Raw genomic sequence first — 25,017 nt, forward strand, 5'->3', positions numbered from 1 at the left:
TGGCCTGGGTTCGATCCTCAGCACCACATACAAAGATGTTGTGTCCGCCAAGAACTAAAAAGTAAATATTAAAAAATTTTCTCTCTCACTCTTAAAATAAATTAAATCTCTGCACCCACCTGGCAGATGTTAGAACATTCCTGCCATAGCATTTCCCACCCAGCAACCTTTTCTGAGTCTTGCAAAGTAAGGGTATTTTATGGGTGAGTGTTACTAGATTGTCAGAGCACCTAGTACAGTGCATGTAAAGAGAAACTTTAGTTGGACCTAGGGGCACACACCTGTAATCTCAGCAGCTCAGGAGGCTGAAGCAGAAGGATTGCAGTTCAAAGCCAGCCTCAGCAAAAGTGAGGCACCAAGCAACTCAGTGAGACCCTGTCTCTAAATAAAATATAAAATAGGGCTGGGGATGTGGCTCGGTGCTTCAGTGCTCCTGAGTTCAATCCTGGGTACTCCAGAGAGAGAGAGAGAGAGAGAGAGAGAGAGAGAAAGTACTGCCACCTCACTGGCCCTCAAAGCCATTCTCTTGCCTACCCAATCCTAGGGGCTTGCTCCTCTGTTGGCAAGGGCCTCTCTTCCCCTTCCCTGAACTCCTACCCATTTGATATGGTGTGTTTACACTCTGTGCCCTTTAGATGCTGATCTTTGTGGTTTGCTATTGTGCTTTGTCCCATTTCTCTTAGAAATCTGTGAGCTCCCCAGTATTGCAGCAGAGCTTTGGCTTCATTCCCCAAACAGAGCAGAGCATTGACTTTCCAGCGGGCACAGGGAGGCACAGTCAACACCCAACCCCTGGGTGGATACCTTGGCACCATGGATGAGATGGGAGAGATACACACTCCTGGTTGGGAAATGCTCTGGGGAAGCTTGGCTTAGGACAGTACAAGCTGTCTTCTGGACCCTGCAGCCCTTCTGTGGCCAGCTCAGTGCTGTTAATGGAAAGCAGAGATGATGACATCAGTGTGGTGAGGTTACCGTAGAGAAAAGGGAAGGCCAGGAGGGTGTACTGGTTGCTAGTGCTGTCTTGGCACTTGAGACTAGATAGACTCAGGAAAGGAACTTTGTAGGGTCAGCAGCTCAGGAGGGGAAGAGAGTGGGATTAAGTGACAGCAATGGTTGGGATCTGTTTCTTTTGTGTACTGGAGAGAGGACGGTGCTGGTTTAGAATTCGGGAGGACGATTGGGACTGCACCTCCAGTTTACGGCCCTCTTGGCCATTGCAGGAAGCCAATTAGGATGCATCTCTTTAACCACAAATGCACAGCTAGGTTAAGCTCTCTTCTCTCTCCATTTTATCCTAGAGACTGAGTTGGGGCAGGAAAGACTTTTTGCTCATCAGTTTGTCATTGGAGGCTCTAGGGCTGTGTCTGCCTGTCTTCTCTGTGTCCATCCTAGGTGGAATGCTTAGATGTGGGCCTGGTTCTCCAAGTTCTGGAAAACTTGAAAGATCCTCTGCACAACTCCAGAGGAGAGGGTGGGGAGTGGCCTGTGTTCTGGGAAGAGCTAACCTTGCTAGGTCAGGCTACAGCACAAATCTCCAACCATGATCCTTCCTAAGACCTTTGATCCTAGTTCCTGCCTGCCCTAGCTATCAGCCCACAATTACTACACTGTCCCAAGACATTAGCTGCCCTGTCACACTCATTCTCTAATCTGTAGAACTGCTGTAAGTTCCCAGAGATAGGTAGTAGTAGCCTCCCCCTAGTCCAGGAACCTGTGTCTGCAAACATGCCTGTGTCTGGGGAGGGTCCCCATACTCTCCAGTGCTGTGTTGGACAGGGGAGAAGCAGGGGAAGAAGAGCTGGAGTGAGAGGGGAGTCAGCAGCTCTGAGTATGGATAGATACAACTGGTAACCCAGGGAGTTGGGCTGGATGAATGCACTGGCCTCTTTTCTATGAAGGCCACCCAGCTGAGGACCTGAGGCACCATCTCTTAAGCCTGGGGCATGGGAAGAGCCATTTTTGAGGATCCCAGTCAGTGAAGTGTCATGTTAGAGTCTCTTTCCCTCCCATGGGCCTCCAAACTGTCACCTGCTCTTCATATTTAAGGTAGGATTTCCCATCAGGCTCTCTTCTCTGCTTCTCCCAGGGTGGTCTGGCCAATGTCCTTCTGACAGCAGCTCTTACAATGCCCTGTATTGAGGCCCATCAGCACCTGATTTTCCACCTCTTAGATCACCTAGGCTCATTTGGCACCTTCCCACTGGCCAGTGAGCATGTCTGGAAACAGAGGAGCTTGATCACTGGTCAGGGAGTTGGCCTGCCCCTGAAACCAGAGGGCAGAGCTCTGTCCTGCTCCCAGGCAATCCCAGGTGCCTCTCTTCCTGAGAAGCTAGTCATTTCACAGAGCTCCTTAGTACCTCCCCCTTCCCAGAGGAGAATGGAAAATCAATGGGGAGACTTGGGCGTGGAAACACCCTGGAGGAATGGATGCAGAGCCTGCCTGGCTCCAAGCTCTCCAAGTAGGACTCCCCACAGACCCAGAGATTATATCCTGATGGAAAGATCTGAGGTCAGAGCACTGCAGGGTTCCAGGGCAACAGGTCCTGAGCTTCGGCTCCAGCATCACATTTCTGTGCTTATTTCCCACCTCCACAATTTGCTGATTGCTGTGATGGTGGACAATTCATTTGATCTTTCCATATCTCACATTCCTCTTTTTTTTTTTAAATGGAACCATGCAAAAACCACCTCACAGGCTCACAGTGAGGGTTCAACAAAATGATTCTTGTGAATTGGCTTGCAGGGTTTCTTCATCACCTGCTCCTTACTCTTATTCCTAGCCCTTGGCCTGCTGCTGGGAGAAAACACTGTGTGTAATTCCTGCCTTTTTCCATAAAGAAGTCTCTAGTATTCCAACTTGACAATCAGAAGAATCTCCAAACCATCCTGCATGCTTTCTGGAAGAGTAGACATGGAGATAGCATTGCCTACTGGTGCCTGCAGATGTCCTTTCTCTGTGGAGCATGCCCAGTGTCTAAGCTTGTTGGGCTCTTGTAGGAGAACAGATCCATTTGTGCCTCTACAGTGTCACCAGAATTTCTAATGATCTCTGTTATCCTAGAGCTGGAGTGGGGTGGGGGGCAGAGAGATTGTTCACCACCCCCTGCCGTGGGAGCACAGGTCACTAGCTAACTAAGTAAGCAGGCTCTACCCAGGTGTTTGGCTCAAAACTATGGCAGGTGAGGCAAGGGGGATGGTTGGAGGCTAAGTGTATGGCCTTCCAAGTGTGAAAAGGTCCCAGACACCTGAAGGAAAGGGAAGACTGGATGGAGTTGAGTGGTGGGCCCCACGTTGACTTCCCCACACTTTCCTATGCAACTGCCCCAATGCCCAGCAATTCACCTTGAAACCAGGGCCTGCCTAGGCTTGGATACAACCCTCACTGCTGAACTAGGCCCTCAAGCTCCTCCAGAAAGAAATCTTCAGAACACTCCTGAGGCCCCATGTACTGGGAAGACATCCAACAACTGCTGGAAGAGAAGCCAAGAAGGTGAAAAAACAGAAGGAAATCAAGGAGCTGGTGACAAGGGATCATCAGATTGCGCTGAGCCAATGATAATGGTAGGATGAGGAGGCACCAAATTTTCTTTGGCTAGTGAGGAGCCAGAGTTGACATAAGGGTCATTGGTGTTGTCTCGGGATCATTAGCATTAAGTTTGTAGCTTCCAGTCACTCTAACTGGACCCTGCCTGCCTTTGCTTTCTGTCCCTTCCCTTCCGCTCCCCTCCAATCAGGGCTGCCTAAGCCACACAGCTTCTGTGAACCTTGCCCCTTATTGGCTGCAGATAAAAGATAAAGGAAATATGGGACAATTTGAACCACTGCTAGCTGTAGCCTTTAAATCTTCATCTCAGGGAGATAACACACAGAGCAAGGCCCAGCGTGGACAGCATCACTCCTGTAAGGTTAGAGAAGCATTCAGAGCACAGCACAGAATTGCTGCTCTACAAGCAAACCCTGGAGTAGAAGTCCACCTTCTATCCTGGCAGTACGGAACTCCACTTGGCAACCTCAGCCTTGAGAAAGTCATCGCAGCATCCGAGAGCCAAAATGCCATCGCGCTTGCTGCATGAGAAAGTGAGTTTCCGAGCAATCCATGTTTGTGGGCTCACATTGGGCCACTAGGTGACTAATTGGTGAGGAAGACAGTTGAAGTTAATATATATGATTAAATAATCATATATACATGTGTGTGTATATATATACATATACATACACATACATACATAGAGAAAGAAAGAGAGAGAGAATATGCTCCTTAGGGTGCACATGAACCAGATCAGATAAAATCAAATAGATCAAAGAATGAGCTAGGAACCTACTTGTCAAGAAAGAAATGTGTTTCTTAAATTTTGTACAAGTGAGTTCCTGTGATGCCTGATGTGTTTATCCATGGGTAACAAGAAATGTTAGCTACTGCACAGACTCCTTCCTGTTCATCTGTCACCAGAGAAGACATGTCTCCAAAGGGTCCAGGGAGTTCCCAGAGAGAAGGGAGAATTTAGAACCAGCAGGGATTTTGGAATATGTGATGGAAAAGAATTTCAGTACATGCCAGTCAAAGGCATAGATGGAGGTGTATTTAGGAAAGTAGATACACATTCAAGGGAGATTAGGGCCATCTCAAGAGAGAGGTGCTTTTGAGGTAAATAAGGCAAGAAATTTGCATTCAAAGGACAATTCAGACCAGGTGTCATGGCGACCCCAGTCATCCTAGCATCTTGGGAGGCTGAGGCAGGAGGACCGCAGGTTCAAAGCAAGCCTCAACAACTTAGTGAGTCCCTATCTCAAAATTTTTACAAAAGGGAGAGTGCTAGAGGTATGGCACAGAGGTCAAGCACATCTAGAATAATCCCCAGTACCAATAAAAGAAAAAATAAAGAGTTGGTGAGGGGTGAAGATCTATCTTCCAGGGCTGTTTCAGATTGGCAAGGGACAAAGACTCTGTCTAGTCAGGGATCAAAAGTCTCATCTTGAGATGGATGCAGTGTACACACTTATAATCTTGTGACTTGAAGACTGAGACAAAAAGATAACAAGTTTGAGACTAGCCTCAGCAACTTAGTGAGAGCCTGTCTCAAAATAAAATACAAAAGAAGCTGGATATGTAGCTCAGTGGTTAAGCACCACTGGTTCTAGTTCAAGTATAAAAAAAAGTCTCATCTTGATCGATCTAAAGAAGATAGACACTGGTCACAGTTGTGGGAATGGGTTGGAAATATTGTGATGCCATCCTCTTAATGTAGAATTTTTAATATGGAAAATAGAAACTTTATTAGGAGTGGGGCTGTAAATTGGTCCAGTCAATATGGAAAGCAGTATGGAGATTCCTTGGAAAATTGGGAATGGAACCACCATTTGACTATCCCAGTCCTTGGACTATCCCAAAGGACTTAAAAACAGCATTCTACAGGGACACAGCCACATCAATGTTCATAGCAGCATAATTCACAAGAGCTAAACTGTGGAGCCAACCTAGATGCCCTTCAATAGATGAATGGATTAAAAAATATGGCATATATATATACAATGGAATATTACTCAGTAATAAAATCTCTTTTATTACTTTTTTTTACTTTTATTACATTAAAATCATGACATTTTCAGGTAAATGGATGGAGTTAGAGAGGATAATGCTAATTGAAGTTAGCCAATCCCTAAAAAACAAATGCTGAATGTTTTCTCTGATATAAGGAGGCTGATTTGTAGTGGGGTAGGGAGGGGGAGTGTGGGAGGAATAGGCAAACTCTAGATAGAGGCAGAGAGATGGGAGAGGAAGGGGGGGTATACAGTTAGAGATGATGGTGGAATTATCCAAAGTACATGTATAAAGACACGAATTGGTGTAAATATACTTTGTATACAACCAGACATATGATATACTATGCTCTATATGTGTAATAAGAATTGTAATGCATTCTACTGTCATATATAAATTTTAAAAATTAATTAAAATGAAAATTTATTAGGAGATTACAATGATATTGGCTGAGGGATAGGAGCTGAAGTATGGTTGCGAGAGGTCCTAATATCAGTAACAGTCAGATAAGGCTAAGTAAGCTTTAATATTTTTTGCCTGTATACATCTCAGGATCTGAATTTTTTTTCAAAAATATGTCTATCAAATCAGACTTAAATTAACTCTGAGTAAACATGATTTTAACAGCCTCTTTTGATAGTTATTATCAGACAAAAACCCCTTTCTCTATAACCTCTCAAATTTGATTGCTTTTGGTAGGGCTGACACAAGCATGTATCTCAAGTTATATTAAAAGAAATATTGTCTTACTTTTTTTTTGTACAGAGGATTAAACCCAAAGGCTCTTAACCACTGAGCCACAACCAGCCCCTTTCATTTTTTATTTGGAGATAGGATTTCACTAAATTGCTTAGGGACTCACGAAGTTGCTGAGGCTGGTCTTAAACTTGGGATCCTCCTGCCTCTGCCTCCCGAGTCACTGGGATCACAGGCAATGTGCTACCATACCCAGCTGTCTTACCTTTGAAATGTCCATGTAAGACTGTATTTGGGTTATATTTACTGCCAGGTGTTTAAAATCCAGTTGTCAAAAATTGACCATGTTTCTATCTACTATTAGGGTTAGCTCAGATTCCTCAGGGGTTACTCTTGGGAACTTGTGAAAAGCCTCTTGGATTCTTTAACTTTCTCTACCAGTTGTTCCATCTTCCAGGATGAGTCAAGGCCTTGCTGACCATACATGGAAGCACCAGGGACATTTTCCTCTCTTGGCAAAATGTACATTTTGTCTTCCTGTTCTCTAAGGTCCTCACAATTCCCCTTATTGGCAGGTCAGGTGACTCAACCAGGGTTGCAGGGCCATGAGAGATGAGTCCTGACTGACCTGAGAGGGCAAGGGCCAAAATATTGGCTGTATTTTTCTCCATTAGCCCCTTTACTTCCTTAGCTTTTGACTCCTAGTTTTGGTATTAGACATTGAACCCTGGGATACTCTACCACTGAGCTACAGTGTTTAGAGCCTCATTAAATTTTGAAGCTGGCCTTGAGCCTATGATCCTCCTTCCTTGCCCGAGTCACTGGGATTATAGACATGAGCCATCATGTCAAAGGGCTCCAAGCTTTGTTTTTAAACATCTAGCAGGACAGATATTAATACTCACCAATATTAAAGTGGGAGTAATGGGTTTTAACTTTAATATCTATAATTTTTTTCAGTTATCCCTTTTATTTAATTAAGGTCAGTATTAGTACTGGGAGGTGGCATTATCTCATATCTATCCTGTAGGTGATGGTTTAGTATTTAAATTAACTCAGGTTGTTTTGTTTTAACTCAGGTTGTTTTGTTGTAGTGTATTCTGCAAAATACTAACACAAAATGGTTCTAAGGCTTCAAAGAAAATACAAAATGAAATTAATAAGTGCAAAAACATATTGAACTTGTATAATAGTGTTGAACCAAGAAACACAATTTTTATAATACTAGTGTGTCTTTGGTATCTATTTAGCCCCTTCAAAAAACCATAAATGTATCCCACCCAATCACATGTGAAATCCTTTACAAGTTTTTACTTTCTTTTAAAATTCTTTTGCAACCTTTAAATACTTTTTATAACTTATGCAAAATTTTAGTTTCGTATTGCAGTCTTTTTATTCTGAGATCACAGAAATCTTTACAACAAAAAACTATCTTTTAAACAATAATTTTAAACGAGTTTAATTTTAGCCAACTTTGGAGCTATGAGAGTCAGAGCTTTATTTCTGGTGAGGCTGGCCTTTTGACAAATCTTAAAGTATGTATGTATGTATGTATGTATGTATTTATTTATTTTTGTTTATTGGTACCAGGGATTGAACCCAGAGGTGCTTAACCACTGAGCAACATCCCCAGTCATTTTAAATTTTCATTTTGAGACAAGGTCTTACTAAGTTGCTTAAGGTTTCACTAAATTGCTGAGGCTGGTCTCAAGCTTGAAATCCTCTTATCTCATCCTCCAGAGTCACTAGGATTACAGGCATGTGCCTCCAAGCACAGCTGCTGGTTAAAATTTTAACTCTTAGTAAACTTGTCTTTAGTTTAGTCCCAGAAGCAAAACAAATCTTACACTGTTTTATCATTTATCAACAATTCATATAAAACACACATGCCCAAATATATGTCTTATAAAATTCAAGAAGCTGAGTACTTGAATTTATTTTTAGCAGTTGAGTTTTAGTGCTTTAAGCTGAAAATTAATCAGATATCTTCCCTAATACATTCATAAACTCCACTTACATCAAACCTAATGTACATTTTTTAACAGTTAATTTTAGGTTACTCATATAAACCAAGATATCAGATGAATATGGTTAACATTTTTCATATATATTTTCTTAGTTGTAGTTGATCACAATACCTTTATTTTATTTATTTATTTTATGCACTGCTGAGGATCGAACCCAGTGCCTCGCTCATGCTAGGTGAGCGCTCTACCCCTGAGCCACAACGCCAGCCCCCATGGTTAACATTTTAAGCCATCTTTTTTTCTGCCAAAGAAAAATCTTAAAAGCAACAGACATTGTACTTCAAACATTTTATAGAAAACAGCACTCTCTTCATTGGCTGATCATCTAGAAAAACATGTACATTAGTAATTTTAAAGACATCTTTACTCTCATTTTTGTAACCAATTTAAATTTACCTTTTTGTTAAAGGTTACTTAAGTCACATGAACTAAAAGGCATTTGGATCTATTCTTGTTTTAAATTTATGAGTGCTGACTTATCCATAAGCCAATTTGATACCATGTAGACATAATATACAATATGCACATGTACTGTGTAACCATTAAAATATAAACAGAAAACAAAGATTTCTATAGCTTTTATCTAGATTTACCATTTGTCAGGATTTTAAAAAATAACCTATTGATATGATTACCATGGTCCAGCTAGGTGTGGTGGCACATGCCTGTAATGTCAGCCACTTTGGGAGGCTGAGACAAGAGGATCATAAATTCAAGGCCCATCTCAGCAATTTAGTCAGGCCATAAGCAACTTATTGGAACTGTCTGAAAAAAAAACTACATCTCAAAGACATAAAACTTAATTTAAACATTACTGAGAAGGGTTTGTGTAAGTGAAAGTCTAAGTTTTAAAGGTAGGGCATGTTATGTAGATTTAATATCTTTTCCTAACTTAAGAACTAGTCAATACAGGGAGATATCCTTACAAATGGAAATTTCTTTTGAAAAAGTTAGGGAAATCACCAGTGGGCCAGATATCCTCTTTAACCAAGAAGCAGAAATGAAAGTGTCTCTCAAGACAAGCAAAAGAAATAAAGAAAGGGCTCTTCTTTTTAGAGCTTGCTTAGTCCAGGTATTGGACACATATAAGTAAGGGATAAGAAAGTTAAAGCTGCTCATTAAACAGAGTGTAGGTCAGATTTCAAATTTCAAAAACCAAACAGCGTGGCACAGATGTCTTCTATGACACAGAAACAGGGGGCACAGATCTGGGGGAGGCCTGTAGAATTGGGGGTGGCTGGGACAGGGTCTACCAAGCATGCCTGGACATTGGATCAATGGTTCAGGTGGTCACCTGTCCATCCATGAGGTTGATCCATGTCAACTATCATCATTGTTTATTCTCCTTTTTGGGATCTTTTATAGGGGAAGATCTTTTTTTTTCCCCAATGTATTTGAGAGTTAGTCCTTGAATAATTGCTTAATATAACAACACTTGAATCAGACTTTTTAAAAAGACAGCAGTGGGAGTAAGGTGAAGGGATCCAGATAGTCATATCTTTGACCATTTTCCTCCCCAATTATAGAACAAGCTTCTGTTCTCTAATTTATATTGAGACCAAGCTATGTTACAAGGAAAACAATCATTTCTTTTTTCCTTTTAAAAATTCTCTGCCTTAAGGGTTGGGGTTGTAGCTCAGTGGTAGAGAGAGCACTTGCCTCGCACATGTGAGGCACTGGGTTTGATCCTCAGCACCACATAAAAATAAATAAATAAATATATTGTGTTCATCTACAACTAAAAAAAATTTTTTTTAAAGTTCTCTTCCTTAAAAGAATTTTATTTATTTAGTAGGTACCTAAGTGGTGAGTTTTCAAGGATAAACAATGAATTACCCATAATCTTTAATGGTTTTTTGAAAAACATAGGCCTTGGGGTACTCTGAGTTCCCACCAGGGATAGGATTTTTAAATCTGTTCCATACTATATCTTCAGGGTAATCTGCTTTTTTCTTGGAACTTGACTTTTAGTCAGACCCATAATATTGAGGTACTCTTATAAGTTCCCAGAAGGAAAGGACTTTTAAGCTTGTCCCAAATTGTCTGCAAATTATTGGCAATACAATTGTCCTTGTCCCCATTATGCAGTTGTCCTAGTTAGGAGCTAACTAGGACTCAAGAAAGGAAATATTTTATGGAAAATAATCCTAAAAACAATATTCCTAAGATCTCAAGTAATCTAGATGCATTTAAGAACTTATAACTTTTTGGTTCTTATTTTTAAAAAGTGAGAACACAAAAACCTCAGTTTTGAGGAATATTAGGATAAGACAATGTCAGGTAACTTTTAATGGAAAGAGATTTGTTTATAGTTAACATTTTATCTCATGTCCAAGAAGGATAAATGCCTCATTGCAATAATGTCTCTTCAGGCAAGATCTGATTAAAAGAAAACACGTCTTAAGTTTAGCAGTTGTTGTCCCAGCTATCTGAAGGTGAGGTTCTCATTCTTTCAGTGAGATAGTACTTATAGGGTGACCATTTATGTTGACTGATAATAAGAGAACAGAGAAAGAGAACACTTTCTTTCAGAGCTGCTACTATTAAAAGTCAGATCAAGAGTGGAAAATATATCAAGTACAGAGAATGTGAAGATAAACACAAGGATCAGCATGACTTTAGATAAAGCAAGTTTTGAGAATGTTTTCTAGCTGACAGTAACTGCATAGGAAGAGAATAATTTAGCTGGAAAATAAGATAAGATGGCAAAGAGATAGTTTAGAGACTAGATCAAGGGAAGACAGAACAAGAGTACATCCACAGAACCTAATTAGTTCTCTTTGTTTCCACCCATTAATCTTCAGATTGTGTATACCTATTGTTTTACAAGTTACTTGATTGTTCATTAAAGGCAATTCAAAGAAACTCCAAGACCCTACTTGGCCATTGGTTCACATTTCACTGATCCTTACTAACTAGTACCTACCACTTAAAATTTGTATGTTTTGAGACAGGGTCTCCCTAATTGCTGAGGATATTACTAAGTTGTTGAGGCTGCCCTAAAATTTGCAATCCTCCTGTTTCAGCCTCCCAAGTTGCTGGAATTATAGGCATGTGCCACTGTGTGTGGCCCCAGAATCTTTTATTGAGTTTCTTCAGACCAAAGATTTTCTCATTGCCAGAAGGTGTTACTATGTCCTGAACCAACTTATTCTTTCATGGCATTCTCAGTTTTAGCTGGTGAGTAATCTGATAGCCCTTAAGTATTCAATCCATACCCACTAGTTAAGTTGTGACTTGGCTTTGAGATCCCCTTGACAACTTAGGGATCTTCCCCACTCAAGCTCAAGAAAAAGGAACTATGAAGATAGAGAAAAAAATCCCTGTGAATTTCCAGAAATTGGAATTCATACTCCTGCAGTACAGTGGGCCAGCTTATCTATGATTTAATTTTCAGTGATTTCAATTGCCATTGGTCAACCATGGTTCAAAAATATTAAATGGGAAATTCCAGAAATAAACAATTGATAAGTTTAATATTATATACCATTCTGGGTAGTGTGATGAAAGAGTGCCGTTCTAATCCATCCTGTGTGGGTTCCTTTGTGCAGTATACTCACATTGAACAACCTATGCAACACTTAGCCAACTTGGAAATCAAATCAACGGTTTCCACCATGCAGCCTGCGCAATGGTTTCATTAATGAGGTTCTAAGCATAAAGTTAGCTAGATGAGATGGAAATAAAACACACAGACTCAGTTACCTTATTTCTATTGCCAGGTCCAAGATGGCTCCCCTCTCTGGTTCCCTCCTCTAACCGCCCTGCAGGGCAGCAAGGATTACTCAGGGCTAGCAGGAGAGAGAGAGAGAGAAAGAGAGAGAGAGAGAGAGAGAGAGAGAGAGAGAGAGAGAGAGAGAGAGAGTTTGAACACGCCAGCGAGTAGCCTTTTATTGGGGAACAAGAGATTCAGGGAAGAATTCCATCCAATGAAGGTTGAGGGGGGACTGCACTCCAAGGTCAGGGTCAGTGATTGGGACCCTGGGGTCAGTGGTCAGGCACACCCCCACACGGATGGGCTCTCTCATCAGGAAAGGGCCGGGAAAGCTCCAACACAGCCAGAGCGCCTCAGACCCTTAACGGGAGCCACCCAATCACGTGTCAGAAATGGCTTCCCACAAACTGTGGCAGTGGCATGGTACTAGTGCATAGTGTCTGTTACTCTCTGTACCTTCAGGCATCCACTAGGATTTTGGAACATGGCCCTAAAATTGCCATTAAATGCTAGTTTCTGACATAGTGAGACACCTACAATCTCCCTATAGGACCCAGTCTTATTTCTGTCATGACTGCTATTCTTTCCAGTGACTCCTCAGCCTCTTAAACCCCACAATGTCACATGATATTTTGCCATACATACTAGCCCTCTGTCTGTAGCCCTGAGTTCATATGCCTTCTCACACACAGTTCACTTACTCTGAATTCAAAAGCCAAAAGATTAAAGGGAAAATGCAAAAAGAGTTCAATCTGAGATGGACTTACACCACTTGAGGCTCCCTAAGAAGACAGGGGATCTTAAAAGGAATCAGCAGCACCTCTCCTGCATTCCATAGCTGTGTTCTTCAAGTCCCTTTATAAATTGCCAGAACTGTTGAAGACAAAATCATCACAAATTTACTCATGGATCTAATTGGTTGTTAATTGGGAGTCAGGATCTAATTGCCTTAATTCTACAAAGTGACAATGAGACCTCCCATTGGACAATAGCAGAACAGTGGACAGGTAAGGTAGGAACAAGGAAACAGAACAATAAGGAAACCTTGACTACTTTGGTTACTATTCTATGAGAGTTAAATCCACAGACTTTCTTATCATGCCAATTCAGGTACATGGAAACCTCCTCTTTCCATGAAAAACTTGCCTATTAGGGGAATTATCTACTTCTCTAAAGCTTCAGTTTGATTTTGTGGCACTCACAGAATGAGTGACACCATTTTGGGTTATTCTGGTCTGTTAAGGCCTGTTAGTATAGGAATTTAGGCCAAAACACTGATCTCCTCTAATTTTTTTTACAATGGCCCCCAACTTCTGAATTCCATGCTATCCTTTGAGCTTCTAGGTGACTTGTTGGTAAGGGAGAAAGTTGAGATCTCCAGAGAGAATTTGGTCACCTCTCCCAAGTCACACTGTCCTCCCCTAGTGGGCCCTTTCCCCTCATGGGCACTTCTACTTCCACAGATGGGAAGTTTGGGCACTTGGTACCCGATTTTTGTTTCCTAAGCTTTAAAGTAAAGAAAAATTCAGCAGTGCATGCCCTTTTATACATATGTGCAGATTTTCCTTTGTGTGCTCCTAGGGGTGTGTTTCCTCCCCTCACTCCTTCTGCCACTTCATCCTGAGATGTTTTTCACTCCCAAGCCCTACCTTAACAGTTTCTAGAAACTTTTCCTTCCACCTAACCCTAGTTAACCTGGACTCTGGGGCAGGGTAAGCACCTATACTGCACCCTTCCCCCATTCCTATTGGAGAGCAAAATGACCCTGCTGCACACAAGCCTCTTTTTCATCTGACTCTCCACTTACTCTCCTTCTAGCTCTCCAGCTCCTACACCACCGCCACCACCATCATCACAGCACCTCCCAACGGGTGCCTAAAGAATGGAGGAGAAAATTTGGAGAAGGACCTTCTCTACTTGGCAGAAGAAATCCGCCCTGAAATAAAAGATGACATACACGACCCCAGCTATCAGGATGCAGAGGGCCCCAGGCCCAAAACTGAGTTTGTCTGGAGAAACATCATCCTCCTGGGTCTACTGCACCTGGGAGCCCTGTATGGGGTCACACTGGTTCCCACTTCCAAGTTCTACACTTGGCTCTGGGGTAAGCAGGTTTCCTTGTCCTGAGCCAGTCCCCCAGGTTTCTCATTGCTTCTTGATAAGGTGGGTTGCTCCACAGAGTGGGCCCCTCTCTGTCCAGGTTTTGCCAGTTATGTGTCTTTGGTTGCCTGAGATACTAAATGGGCTGGGGAAAGAGCCTAGGGAGTTTGAGAGGCAGGAATGTCAGTTCTGGGGGTCTCTTAATGTGGTATTGGGGAAAAAGCCCTAAGACCATGTGCAGAAGTTGGAGGAGTAGACAAATGGCCTTTAGAGAGGCAGGTGTCCCAAAGAGTTTCTGTTTGCGTCATTTGTGTGGCGGCTTGTCAAAGCTTACTTGCTCCTAGATAACCCAGAGGAAAGATGGTAGAAAAAGGAAGAGGTAATTCAGAAAAATACTTTGACCTGACCCCTTGGCTAGTCCAGATTCCTTTGTCACACAGGAAGAATAACAAGGCTCCTGTCTGACCTAAGTTGCTCAGATGTGTTGCATAGCAAATGCCAGACAAAAAAAGGCTCTTAGAATAAAATAAAGTTGCATAAATTCTGTTTAACTTCTTGACATGCCAGCTCCTTCCCTCTCTCCAGATGCCATGAAGTGCCAAAGATCCAGTATCTTCTAACTGGAAGATACTGGATCTTTGGCACTGTACTGCCCCCTACCCGTCTTCCAGGGGCTGCTGTAGTGAAAAAGAGAGGGTTTCCAGTTTCTCTCTGATCCACCCTTATTTCAGGGACCCATCAGGACTCCTGATGGCCTGCCCCCCTGGATCTATGCCTTTGCAGGTAGATTCACCCCTATCCCTGAAGCTGAGCTGGGAAGGGGGAACAGGGAACACTAGAGATCCAGGTGCCAAATCTCAGCTCTATGAGGAGCAGGGAGCCAGTATGCCCTCTCCAGAAGACAATCAGAGATTTCCTGGAACAACCTCAGGTGTGGGGGACTTTCTGGCAGATCTTTTGGAGGGCAGTGGGTTAGAAGGACTGGTCAGTCAGGAGGTAGCTGGACCCTCTATACCTCTTAGGTCACATAGGTGGTAAGATGTGCTCCCTTGAGCACTGACTTGACAAATCTTCCTGATGTCACAGGAAAATGCAACTGAGAAGATCTCTTTTCTCAGGCAAAAGACCAGAGACCAACTGGGGTCAAACTCATATTTTTAGGACAGGAAGTTATGTTCCCTGCCCCAGAGGCACTTGGTGGGAGCAGGCCAGGCAGGAGGTCACACCATCTGCATACCAGGAAGGGTTGCTATGTGTGTGAGGGGAGGTGACTTCAGTTTTCCTACCAGTGTGACCCTCCATACTTAAGCTCTGACACTTAACCTCTACAGAATCTATTTCCTTATTTGCTTAGCCATCAACTGCGAACAATAACAGTTCTTCCATTGACAGAACAAATCTCACTGACTGAGTCTCTTATTTGACAGACAAATAGGTGTGAATTGAACAGGCATAAAAGTGCCTGCGTTTTTGTCCCAGTACCCCTGTTAAGATGCAAGGCAAGTGCTTTGGGATTCAATTCCCAGGGCCATCTGCACCATTGAAACAGAAGCTCTGTTTTGTTCAGAGTCCTTTCTTTCCTCCTGGTGACTACAGGGCTCTGGTTCCACTGTGGTTTGTCCAAACAGAGGTGGAGTTAGACACTGAATCAGGGAAGAAGATCTCAATCACTACATGGCTAGAGGCCACATATCACTTGGGACCTCAGTCCGGCTCAGAGAGAATGTAACTAGAACTTTCCTTGAGACAGACCCTGGCTCTGTGGCTCTTCTGGGAGGAACAGGATAGTGTTCAGGAGGTAGGAAAGGGAGAGGAGGATGCCTGCTGTTTAGGAAACTATCTCCAGTTAAAGGACACAGGGCAATTGTTTACAGCGTGTGGTATCTCCAACTGCAATTAAGTAACTGGCCCCTGAGGATCCACTGTTTCTAGCTGCCCCAGGAATGAAATATTGTTAACAGTTTCTCCCAAGGCCTCAGCCTCTGTCTCCTAGTGCTGCCTACAGAGGAAGACTCAGGCTTAGGAGGTCCCACATATATTGTCCTGCCCATGACCTCAAGGCCCACACTCAGCAGATCTTCCTAATTAGAGATACATGTGACACCTCTTGAGCCTGTAGGCCTTGAAGACAGGGCAGGACAACATTGGGGTGCTCCATTGTCAGAAACTGGATGGTAGAGGTGGAACAATCACTGCTTATTGTCAGAATACTTTGCTAACCCTGGCTTCAGTTTTCCTACCAGTGTGACCCTCGATACTTAACCTCTGACACTTAACCTCTACAGCATCTATTTCCTCAACTGCAAGATGTGGTATTAATAGCACCTATCTTTTTCAATATGAGAATATTAACATCCATGGTAAAGCTTGAGTCTCTGTGCAAATATGACTGCGTGCAGGGCTGACTAGAGTTGCACTAGCTACTGCAATACTAAAATACTTTTGTAGCAGCTGGTTGATAAATATCCACTGCTCTGCATATCCTAGGTGGATCCTGTACCATACAGCTTCTTCAATTGGTCAGTGCCCAGATTACTTTAGAGAAGGTCAACTGAATGTCCATGGAGATAGGACCTTGAATACAGTCCCTTTAGGTTGCCAATGATGGTGACACAGTAGTGAGAGTCTTATTCCCTTTCCCTCTCTGCCCCCTTATTTCCTGGAGCCACTTATCCCATCTCCATCCCTGGGTGGAGAGCAAAGGTGTGATTTTATCTATTTATTTATTTGGTACCAGGGATTGAAATCAGAGGCACTTGACCACTGAGCAACATTGCCAGCTCTATTTTGTATTTTATTTAGAGACAAGGTCTCACTGAGTTCCTGAATGCCTCGCTTTTTGCTGAGGCTGGCTTTAAACTTGCAATCCTCCTTCCTCAGCCTCCTAAGCTGCTGGGATTACAGGCATGTGCCACTGTTCCCAGTGGTGATGGTATTTTTTAAAGTGATAAAATACAAGGCCTCAGAGACCAAGGCATCCTAGGGTTCAGGGGTAAAAGATCCTCACTCAAAGTCTAAAGAAGACCAAAGTGTGTCATCAGGAGAGTGTACTTGATATCCTTCCTCTGATGGGAATCACACTGGTTGGGACTCTCATTGTCTTGTTTGGGCAGCATATTTCTGCTATTGGGCCGGTGTACAGGGCGTCGGTGCAGGAGCTCATCGCCTGTGGAGCCACCGAACTTACAAAGCGCGTCTGCCCCTGCGGCTCTTCCTGATCATTGCCAACACCATGGCGTTCCAGGTAAGAGGAGGACATTAACTTTTGTGTCTTTACCCTGTCAATGACCCAGGGAAAAATGGAGGGGATCTGAGCCTGGACGGCAGCTCCACCAGGACATTTGTTGCCATTTCCAGTTTCCTGTGGTCACCTGAAGGGCAGGCTCGGTACTTAGGTCCATTGAGCATGGGATACTTGAGAGTCAATGGAAAGGGAAATAGGAGGCAAAGAGGAAGGGTTCTCAAGAAATGGGGTTATTTTTCATTCCAAGTCACTGGTTTGCAGTCTAGCTGCTGTGATCCTTCAGCAAGAGGCCATAGCCCACGCTCTAGATCCTAACCCTGGTTTGCTGCATAGTTAATGAACAATAAACTCATGCTTTAAGGAGACTATTTTGAGATCCCACCACAATGGGATAGAACGAAATGTGCCACAGACTCATGAAATATGTTTCTTTAGATAAGAGCAAACACTTCATAGCACCTACTTTGTGCCAGGCACCCACGCTGGGCACTTGACATAGATTACCTCATTAAATCCTGACACCATCTTAGGACCTAGGGCCTATCATTCCCCCCTGTTTAAGAGATGAGGAAACTGAGCTACTGAGAGGGTAGATCGACCAACCTTGGGGTTCTGTCTTGGGCTGCCATGCTGGCTAATTCAACTATGAGGTTGGTTGAGGCACGATTTCATAACAGACAAGGAATGGAGAAAATCAGGGAAGGGGACTTTCATTAAGTTATAGCAATGGGTGCAAGAAGGCTTATGGTGTGGGCTTACCTTACAGCAAGAGAAAAACAGAAACCAAATTTTTCCCCTGTGTCTTGACAATATCTGAGGTGTTTACCACATATGAGTAATCAACTTGGCCCTAGGAACTTACACCTCGAGGTTGCTGATGTTATGTTTGTGAGGCAAAGGCAAGAATGAGAAATTGGTTCTTTCTTTTTTCGGAGAGTGTGTGTGTGGGGGGGCGGGGTACCAGGGATTGAACCTGGAGGCACTCATCCACTGAGCCACATCCGTGGTCCTTTTTATTTTTGTATTTTGAGTCAGGGTCTTGCTGAGTTGCTTAGGGTCTTGATAAGTTGCTGAGGCTGGCTGTGAACTTACAGTCCTCCTGCCTCAGCTTCCCAAGTTGCTGGGATTAAGGGTGGGCCCAGTGTGAGAAATTGGTAGTCTCTTGACGACATGGAAACAGTACCAGACCATCCCAGAGGTCCTCTGCAAATGTGCTCATGGTCTTAAGTTTCATGCTGCCCTTATATTGGGTTGTTAGCTGTCACTTGTGAAAGCATGAGCATCCCTCTACCCCTAGTTTTATCCACAGACCAGTGTCAGGAGTGGAAAATGAATTACAGTTTTCTTGGAACCATCCCAGGTAGAGGTAATGCTCTTTTGAGAATCCTTGGTGGAAATACGCTGATTAAGTCTGCTTAGTTGCTGGTGACACCCTGTTCAAAGGGGGTTCTGGGCCTCACAGAATTTATTGGTTCATTAGCCTTGAGTTCAAATGCCAGCTGCCTAGAGGTAGAAGAGATATGGGTGCAAGCTGATAAGCTTTTAATTGTGCTAATCCTGTTCACAACCTCATTTTTGTTTATCTTGAAGAAACTTTCTCACAATAAATCCTTCTGATGTTTAAACCTATAAAATAAACACATGGAGCCTGTTCGTGGCCAGTCTTTCCCCACAAGGAATTTGTTTGGTCCATCAAGTCCCACTTTTCTCTATATTGTGTTTGTTTGTCTTATTTCTAATCATCTCACCGCCTACATTCAGAGAACTGATCAGACCTCATGCTGGTTTGCAACATCCCAGGCCCCCAGACCCCAAGACTCTGTTTATACTCTCTGTGCCCAGGGATTAGGCACCTTAAAAGAACCTTGTTCTACATAACTAGCTTAAAGAATTAAAATGTTCTTCCTTAGTGAAATTATCTGAGCATTGTGATTTACCTACATTCTTCTCACCATATAACCTTCAGGGAGCAGCAGTGCTGTTCCTGTGGTCTGGGACTATAAGTCACTTTTCTGCACAAGCTTCAGAGTACGTATGCAGAAGAGGACAGGCCCCTCCATGCCTCCTTTGGAGCCAGACTCTTGGGGACTCTGTGAGGTTAGGCTGAGAGCCTTGGGCCCTTGCAGACATCCAGGCATTGGACTTCTCCCAGGAGTGCATCTCTCCTCAGGCCTGTGTTCCTCTTCTCTGTCCCTCCAGAATGATGTTTATGAATGGGCCCGAGATCACCGCGCCCACCACAAGTTCTCAGAAACAGATGACGACCCTCACAACTCCCGACGCGGCTTCTTCTTCTCTCACGTGGGTTGGCTGCTGGTGCGCAAACACCCAGCTGTCAAAGAGAAGGGGGCGACCCTGGACCTGTCTGACCTAAAAGCTGAGAAGCTGGTGATGTTCCAGAGGAGGTGAGTTAAGGGAAGGTGGAGCTAGGGATGTGACTCTGGACACCTGAAGCTTAGGGAACCCATTTTTTCTATTAGGTCTTAGAAAATAATGGTCAAGAATTTACTGTAAGTTCAAACTCATTTAAAACTCCAGTATTTAACATTGCACAGGCCCGCAGTCTGTAGCTTACTGATCTGTTCCTTCCTCTCCAAGCTATCTTTATGAAACCCATTAAATTAACAAACTGACCTGGGATAATCATGGATACAAAAAATAAATGTAGCTGAGAACTTACCTTCAAGAACTTTCTACTCTACTGGGGTTATAGGGGTAATCCAAGTATCCAAATAACCATGATATAAGGCAGAATATTGTGTGTACCTGAGAGGTAGAAAGAGGAGGGAGATTATTGAGGAGGGAACTGCTGGGAAGGTATAATGAACAGAGAACAATCACAATCCACCTATAGATAGAGACTTTCATATATATATGGGAGCAAGGACAGTGGAACATAATGAGCCAAAGCCTCAAAGAAGTTCCAGGAAGGATGTCCTTCTGCTTGGAATATAGGGTGGGACAGAAAAAGGAGCACAGTGACAGTTTCTGCAGATTCCTTTATGCAAATTTAAGATTTTATGCACTTGGAAACAGGAAACTACTATTGGTTTCCTCTGCAGTAACAGGGCACAGAGGTGTGCTTCAGAGTGGCTGCTCTTGGGTAGGTAATCACTGAGCCAGAGGGATGAGAGGCAGGGACACAGGTTGGATAGTAGGCAGCACCCTGCTGGAGAGGCAGTGGCAAGAATGGAAAGGAGTTGGAGGCAGGGAATGCCGATGACATAGGAAATCAAAGATATGTCTGCTCAGGGGAAGGAGTCGGACAGTCAGCTCCCTTCAATTATCAATGGCCTGGTCTATATGGGAGCGAAAAGTGGGACAGGGCCTCTGTAGGGACAGAAACTTGCAGGTGATCAAGGACACTCGCTGTGCCTCCTGACAGAAAAGCAGAGCAAACAATTAGGAGAGGTAGTAGGAAATTGAGGTGTTATATGAAACATGTTCTGTTCCAAAAGAGCGTGATTGGAGAAACAACGCAGCCCTAAGGCAGACGGACAACAGCCCAGGCAGCAGAACTTGGCTGGTAACTTTGTGATTGACCCTCACTTGTTGACCAACTCTTCTTTATGGTCTTATCAAATAAGCAGTTTGAGTGGGAGCCAAGTGTTCCAATCCTTGCTGCACTGGTTCCTAGTGTTATCTTAGAAAGTCATTTAATGCCTCATCTAAAAAGTGATACTATATACTCAAAAGATTTCCCACCCATTCCCCCAGGCTGCTTTTTGCCCAACTGTACTCATTGTGTAGGAGGAAAGTCATTCCACAGCTTAGCCCAGTGAGAGTGGATAATCCAGATTAAGTGTGTGAGTCCTCGATCCACTGACTAAATGTGTGATGTTTCAATGTAGGTACTACAAGATTGCTGTCCTGGTGATGTGCTTCATCGTGCCCACTCTAGTACCCTGGTTTTGTTGGAGTGAAACTTTTGTACACAGCTTGTATGTTGCCACATTCCTGCGATATGCTGTACTGCTCAATGTCACCTGGCTGGTGAACAGTGCTGCCCATCTCTATGGATACCGCCCCTATGACAAGAACATTGAACCTCGTGAGAGTCTCCTGGTTTCACTGGTAACTATGGGTAAGACAACAGTACACAACCATATCTAGGGATCAGCTGATGACAGTATTCAGCTTGGAGCCAGAAACACCAGTTACATTTGTTCTTATGACCTTTTTTGTATCTTAGTTCTTCCACTGAAAAATTAGGAGTCACTTTTGGGAAACGCATAGGAGAGTCAGGCAAACAAGGTTTTTGTAAAAGGATGCTTAAAAATAATAGTGCCTTTTATTCCAGGTCCCCCAAGCCATCTCCAAATCCTATGTATATTGAGTCCTTTTCAAACTTTCCTTTCTCCTGTTACCTCTGACCTGGCTGTAGGCATACTTGGGGCAGAAGAAGCATAAATAGAACATCAGGGTCAGTGGACAGGCCAGGAGGCCATGTGTTTTATATTTAAGCATGTTATATAAAATGTGGAAAAAGTAATTATTACAATTTAAAAAAGGATAATGCTCTGAAAGCATTTTTTTATCCCTTTACTATAGTCTCATGAATCCCCCCACCTCCTTTCAGGCATCTTCTACCATTGTGCATATTTTTACCTTGACCTATGCTGTGCAATTTTGACATTTTCCATAGAAACAGAATAATCCAGTTTATTTATCTTCACTTGTTTATTGTTCATATCATTACTACTGGCATGTGTCCTGTATTGTAAACAGAGCTAGGGTGAACTTCCCTGACTCCAGTCTCCTTATGACTACCAGTTCAAAGTGGCTGCCAGCCTTACCATTATCACTGGTGTCATCCACTTCTGTATACCTGCCCTTCCCTCCCTCTCTCCACCCTTTGCTCTCCTCCAGCTCAGGTTCCTGCCATTCTAATCTTTTCCCTTTTTGAAAGACCTCCCCTCACACTCAAAAGTGCACTCTCTCTCTCTCTCTGAAAGAGCTGACCTTCCCCATGAGCCTTCCTGGAGCTGTCTCTGGCTACCCCAGTTACCAGCTGTGACCTTCTTCTTCCCTTTTCTCTTGTGTCTAGGTATGCATCTTATTTTATCTTAAATGGGATGCTGATAGGTCAAGTGAGTGCTTATTCAGAGCCTGAGAAACCAGTCATGGAAGTGAGTGGTTCTTTTTCAGCACCTGTAAGGCCTTCGTGTTACTACACACCATTCTCTCAGTTCCCATTCCAGACAACCCAGTGTACAGAGGGACATGCATTTTTAGAAGCCCTGAATAGGGTCATTTCTTTTGCTTATTGTTCTCCACATGTTTATTGTTCATATCATTACTACTCTAACTGGGGACATTTTTATCCTCAAGAGTCCAACAAATTCTTTTATTAGCTTTTATTCCAACTTGATAAGGCTCAGTTTTGCTAATGTTGGAAGCTGTTCAGAAAAAGAGAGTCCTGCCAAGGGTTGGCAAAATATCCGTGGAGTTTCCAAACATTTGTCCTCCAGAGAATACTCCTCCATTGAGAGTACCTGTAGTTTCCTCTCAAAGTGAAAAGCTAATCTCAAAGAGTTCTCAATCTCAAAGGTTAGAGGGAAGCACTCAGAATTTTCAGACTGGTTCTGTTTTATCAGTGCGTCCCCAATCCCAGGGTCAAAGTTCAGAGAATTAGAAGTCAGAGTAGCCCACTATGAACCAGCAGTGACTGAGAAATCTCTAGTGACTGAGAAATCTCTAGCCTGTGGCTAGGCCTTCTTACCTCTAACATTTCCAGTCAGTCTGTTGGAACCTCTCACCCTTACAGGAGGCATCAGGACAGTAAAGAAAAGGTGTGTTTCCTTACTCACCTTTGTAACAGAACCATCTTCTCTATCATCCTCCTATCCCTTGAGAGAAACTTCCCTCAAAGGATCAAAGGATCCCAGACAGAAACGGTTGACCAGAACCTCTGGACTTGTTGCTTAAGATGTCTGGGGGTATCTGTTTGCTTCACAGTTGAACACTGAGTTCATTCTATCATTCAGTAACAGCGAGTTTCTCCAGGGCTCAAGGTACCCTGCTAGGTAGGAAGTGTGCAAAGATCAGGAAGAAAGCAATCTACTGAGCTCCCTAACTTCTCTCTTTGCTTTTGTTCCAGGTGAGGGCTTCCACAATTATCACCATGCCTTCCCCTATGACTACTCTGCCAGTGAGTACCGCTGGCACATCAACTTTACTACATTCTTCATTGACTGCATGGCCGCCCTCGGTCTAGCTTATGACCGGAAGAAAGTATCCAAGGCTGCCATCTTGGCCAGGGTTAAAAGAACTGGAGATGGAAGCTACAAGAGTGGCTGAATTTGGGGCTGACCAGGATCCTGTTCCAAAAGCCAGCTGAATAGAAGTTTAATGTTCTGTCAATTCACTACTTCTTAATGCTACCAGGATGCTAAATGATGACCTTAACCCATCCCAGAATGGTGTTCTTGTAAAATGCATAACTATTGAAAGGCAACAACTCTCCTTTACTCTGTTAAGCAGATATTCTTTTCTTCCCTCTCTTTTCATCCTATTGGTTTTTTCATTGCTTTGTTCCTATCACCTTTCTCTTCTCCCTCATTGCTTCCCAGGCAAGGTGCTGGTCAGCTGTACTATATGTCTTGCTTTCAAACCCTATCACCTTTTCTAGAGTCTAAAAGTAAAGGTATTTACTCCAGAAAACTCTCTTTTCTTGAGCTGTCATGAGCTTAAAGATAGGTGGCTAAAACTAGAGATGCAACATCTGGGGTGTTACTAAGTATCATTAGCACATTTGCTCCATGGATGAAAAAATAACTTTATTTGGCACAGATCTTACAAAGCAGATAAACTACCAAGAGAAAGTTAGCATACAGGGTATGACTCATAAGTAAGGATAATGATGAATTGGAAATGAGGTGCAAGGAAAGTTTCTGTGATCAGACCCATTTGCTTACCATTCAGAGACATGGAGTCCTTCTCTGACAGTGAAAAGGAATTGCCTTGGAGCTTGGCAATGCCAGAACCCAACACTGAATCTTAGTGTCTCGATGTAATTTAGCCTGAAAATACAGAAGAAGCACTTACTTAGTAGGAAAAGGGGTCTTTGCTGGAGAACAATTTTATTTTTCTTAAGATTTCTTGTTTCGTAATACAAGAAATCTTCAGGTTGGCTATGTCCAGACTTGATATATAAAATCACTCATAGAGTTTTGGGCATTCCGTGAGCTGCTCCTCCAACTTCTTTCACTATTCTCTGCTCCCATATTTGTGATATTAATTGCACCTCTCAAAATAATAAGATGACTGTGTAATTCCCAAACAGTCAAATCAAAAAGGGCTTTAGGAAGTGGAGGTGTGGGGGCTGGGATGTGGCTCAAGCAGAAGTGCGCTCGCCTGGCATGTGTGCGGCCCGGGTTCGATCCTCAGCACCACATACCAACAAAGATGTTGTGTCAGCAGAAAACTAAAAAATAAATAAATAAATAAATTCTCTCTCTCTCTCTCTCTTTAAAAAAAAGAAAGAAAGTGGAGGTGTGTCAACCAGAACATATGTAGACATGGATACTTTGCTTGGATCTTCAAAATATTTTAGAGTATTTACTTCTGAAAGAGGATGTTGAAGAAGTTTGAAGTAGAAGGGAAATTATACAGCTTGCCTAATCCTCCCATTGCTGGACAGGTGATGGAGAAGTTGAGGGACAGCATCTGTAGACAGCTTCTGCAAAGAAAC

General features: G+C 43.1%; 1 protein-coding gene across 1 annotated transcript; it reads left to right on the forward strand.

The window, feature by feature from the left end:
* Positions 1–4,038: 4,038 nt before the first annotated feature.
* LOC144254924 (stearoyl-CoA desaturase-like) lies at positions 4,039–23,624 on the forward strand. The gene is made up of 6 exons (XM_077798883.1): positions 4,039–4,080; positions 13,799–14,084; positions 17,194–17,324; positions 19,524–19,729; positions 21,176–21,408; positions 23,425–23,624. Exons 1-6 carry the CDS (start codon positions 4,054–4,056, stop codon positions 23,622–23,624), a joined length of 1,083 nt encoding a protein of 360 aa, XP_077655009.1. The 5' UTR covers positions 4,039–4,053.
* Positions 23,625–25,017: the final 1,393 nt, after the last annotated feature.

The sequence above is a fragment of the Urocitellus parryii genome, chromosome 5 (assembly GCF_045843805.1).
Source record: "Urocitellus parryii isolate mUroPar1 chromosome 5, mUroPar1.hap1, whole genome shotgun sequence".
Classification (NCBI taxonomy): Eukaryota; Metazoa; Chordata; class Mammalia; order Rodentia; family Sciuridae; genus Urocitellus; species Urocitellus parryii.

Bases quoted from the DNA above. Each gene is read 5' to 3' on its own strand.
- LOC144254924 (XM_077798883.1), top strand. From the start codon at position 4,054: ATGCCATCGCGCTTGCTGCATGAGAAA. The intron at 14,085-17,193 runs GTAAGCAGGTTT...TTGTTTGGGCAG, and splicing joins GTTCTACACTTGGCTCTGGG to CATATTTCTGCTATTGGGCC. The intron at 21,409-23,424 runs GTAAGACAACAG...CTTTTGTTCCAG, and splicing joins GGTTTCACTGGTAACTATGG to GTGAGGGCTTCCACAATTAT.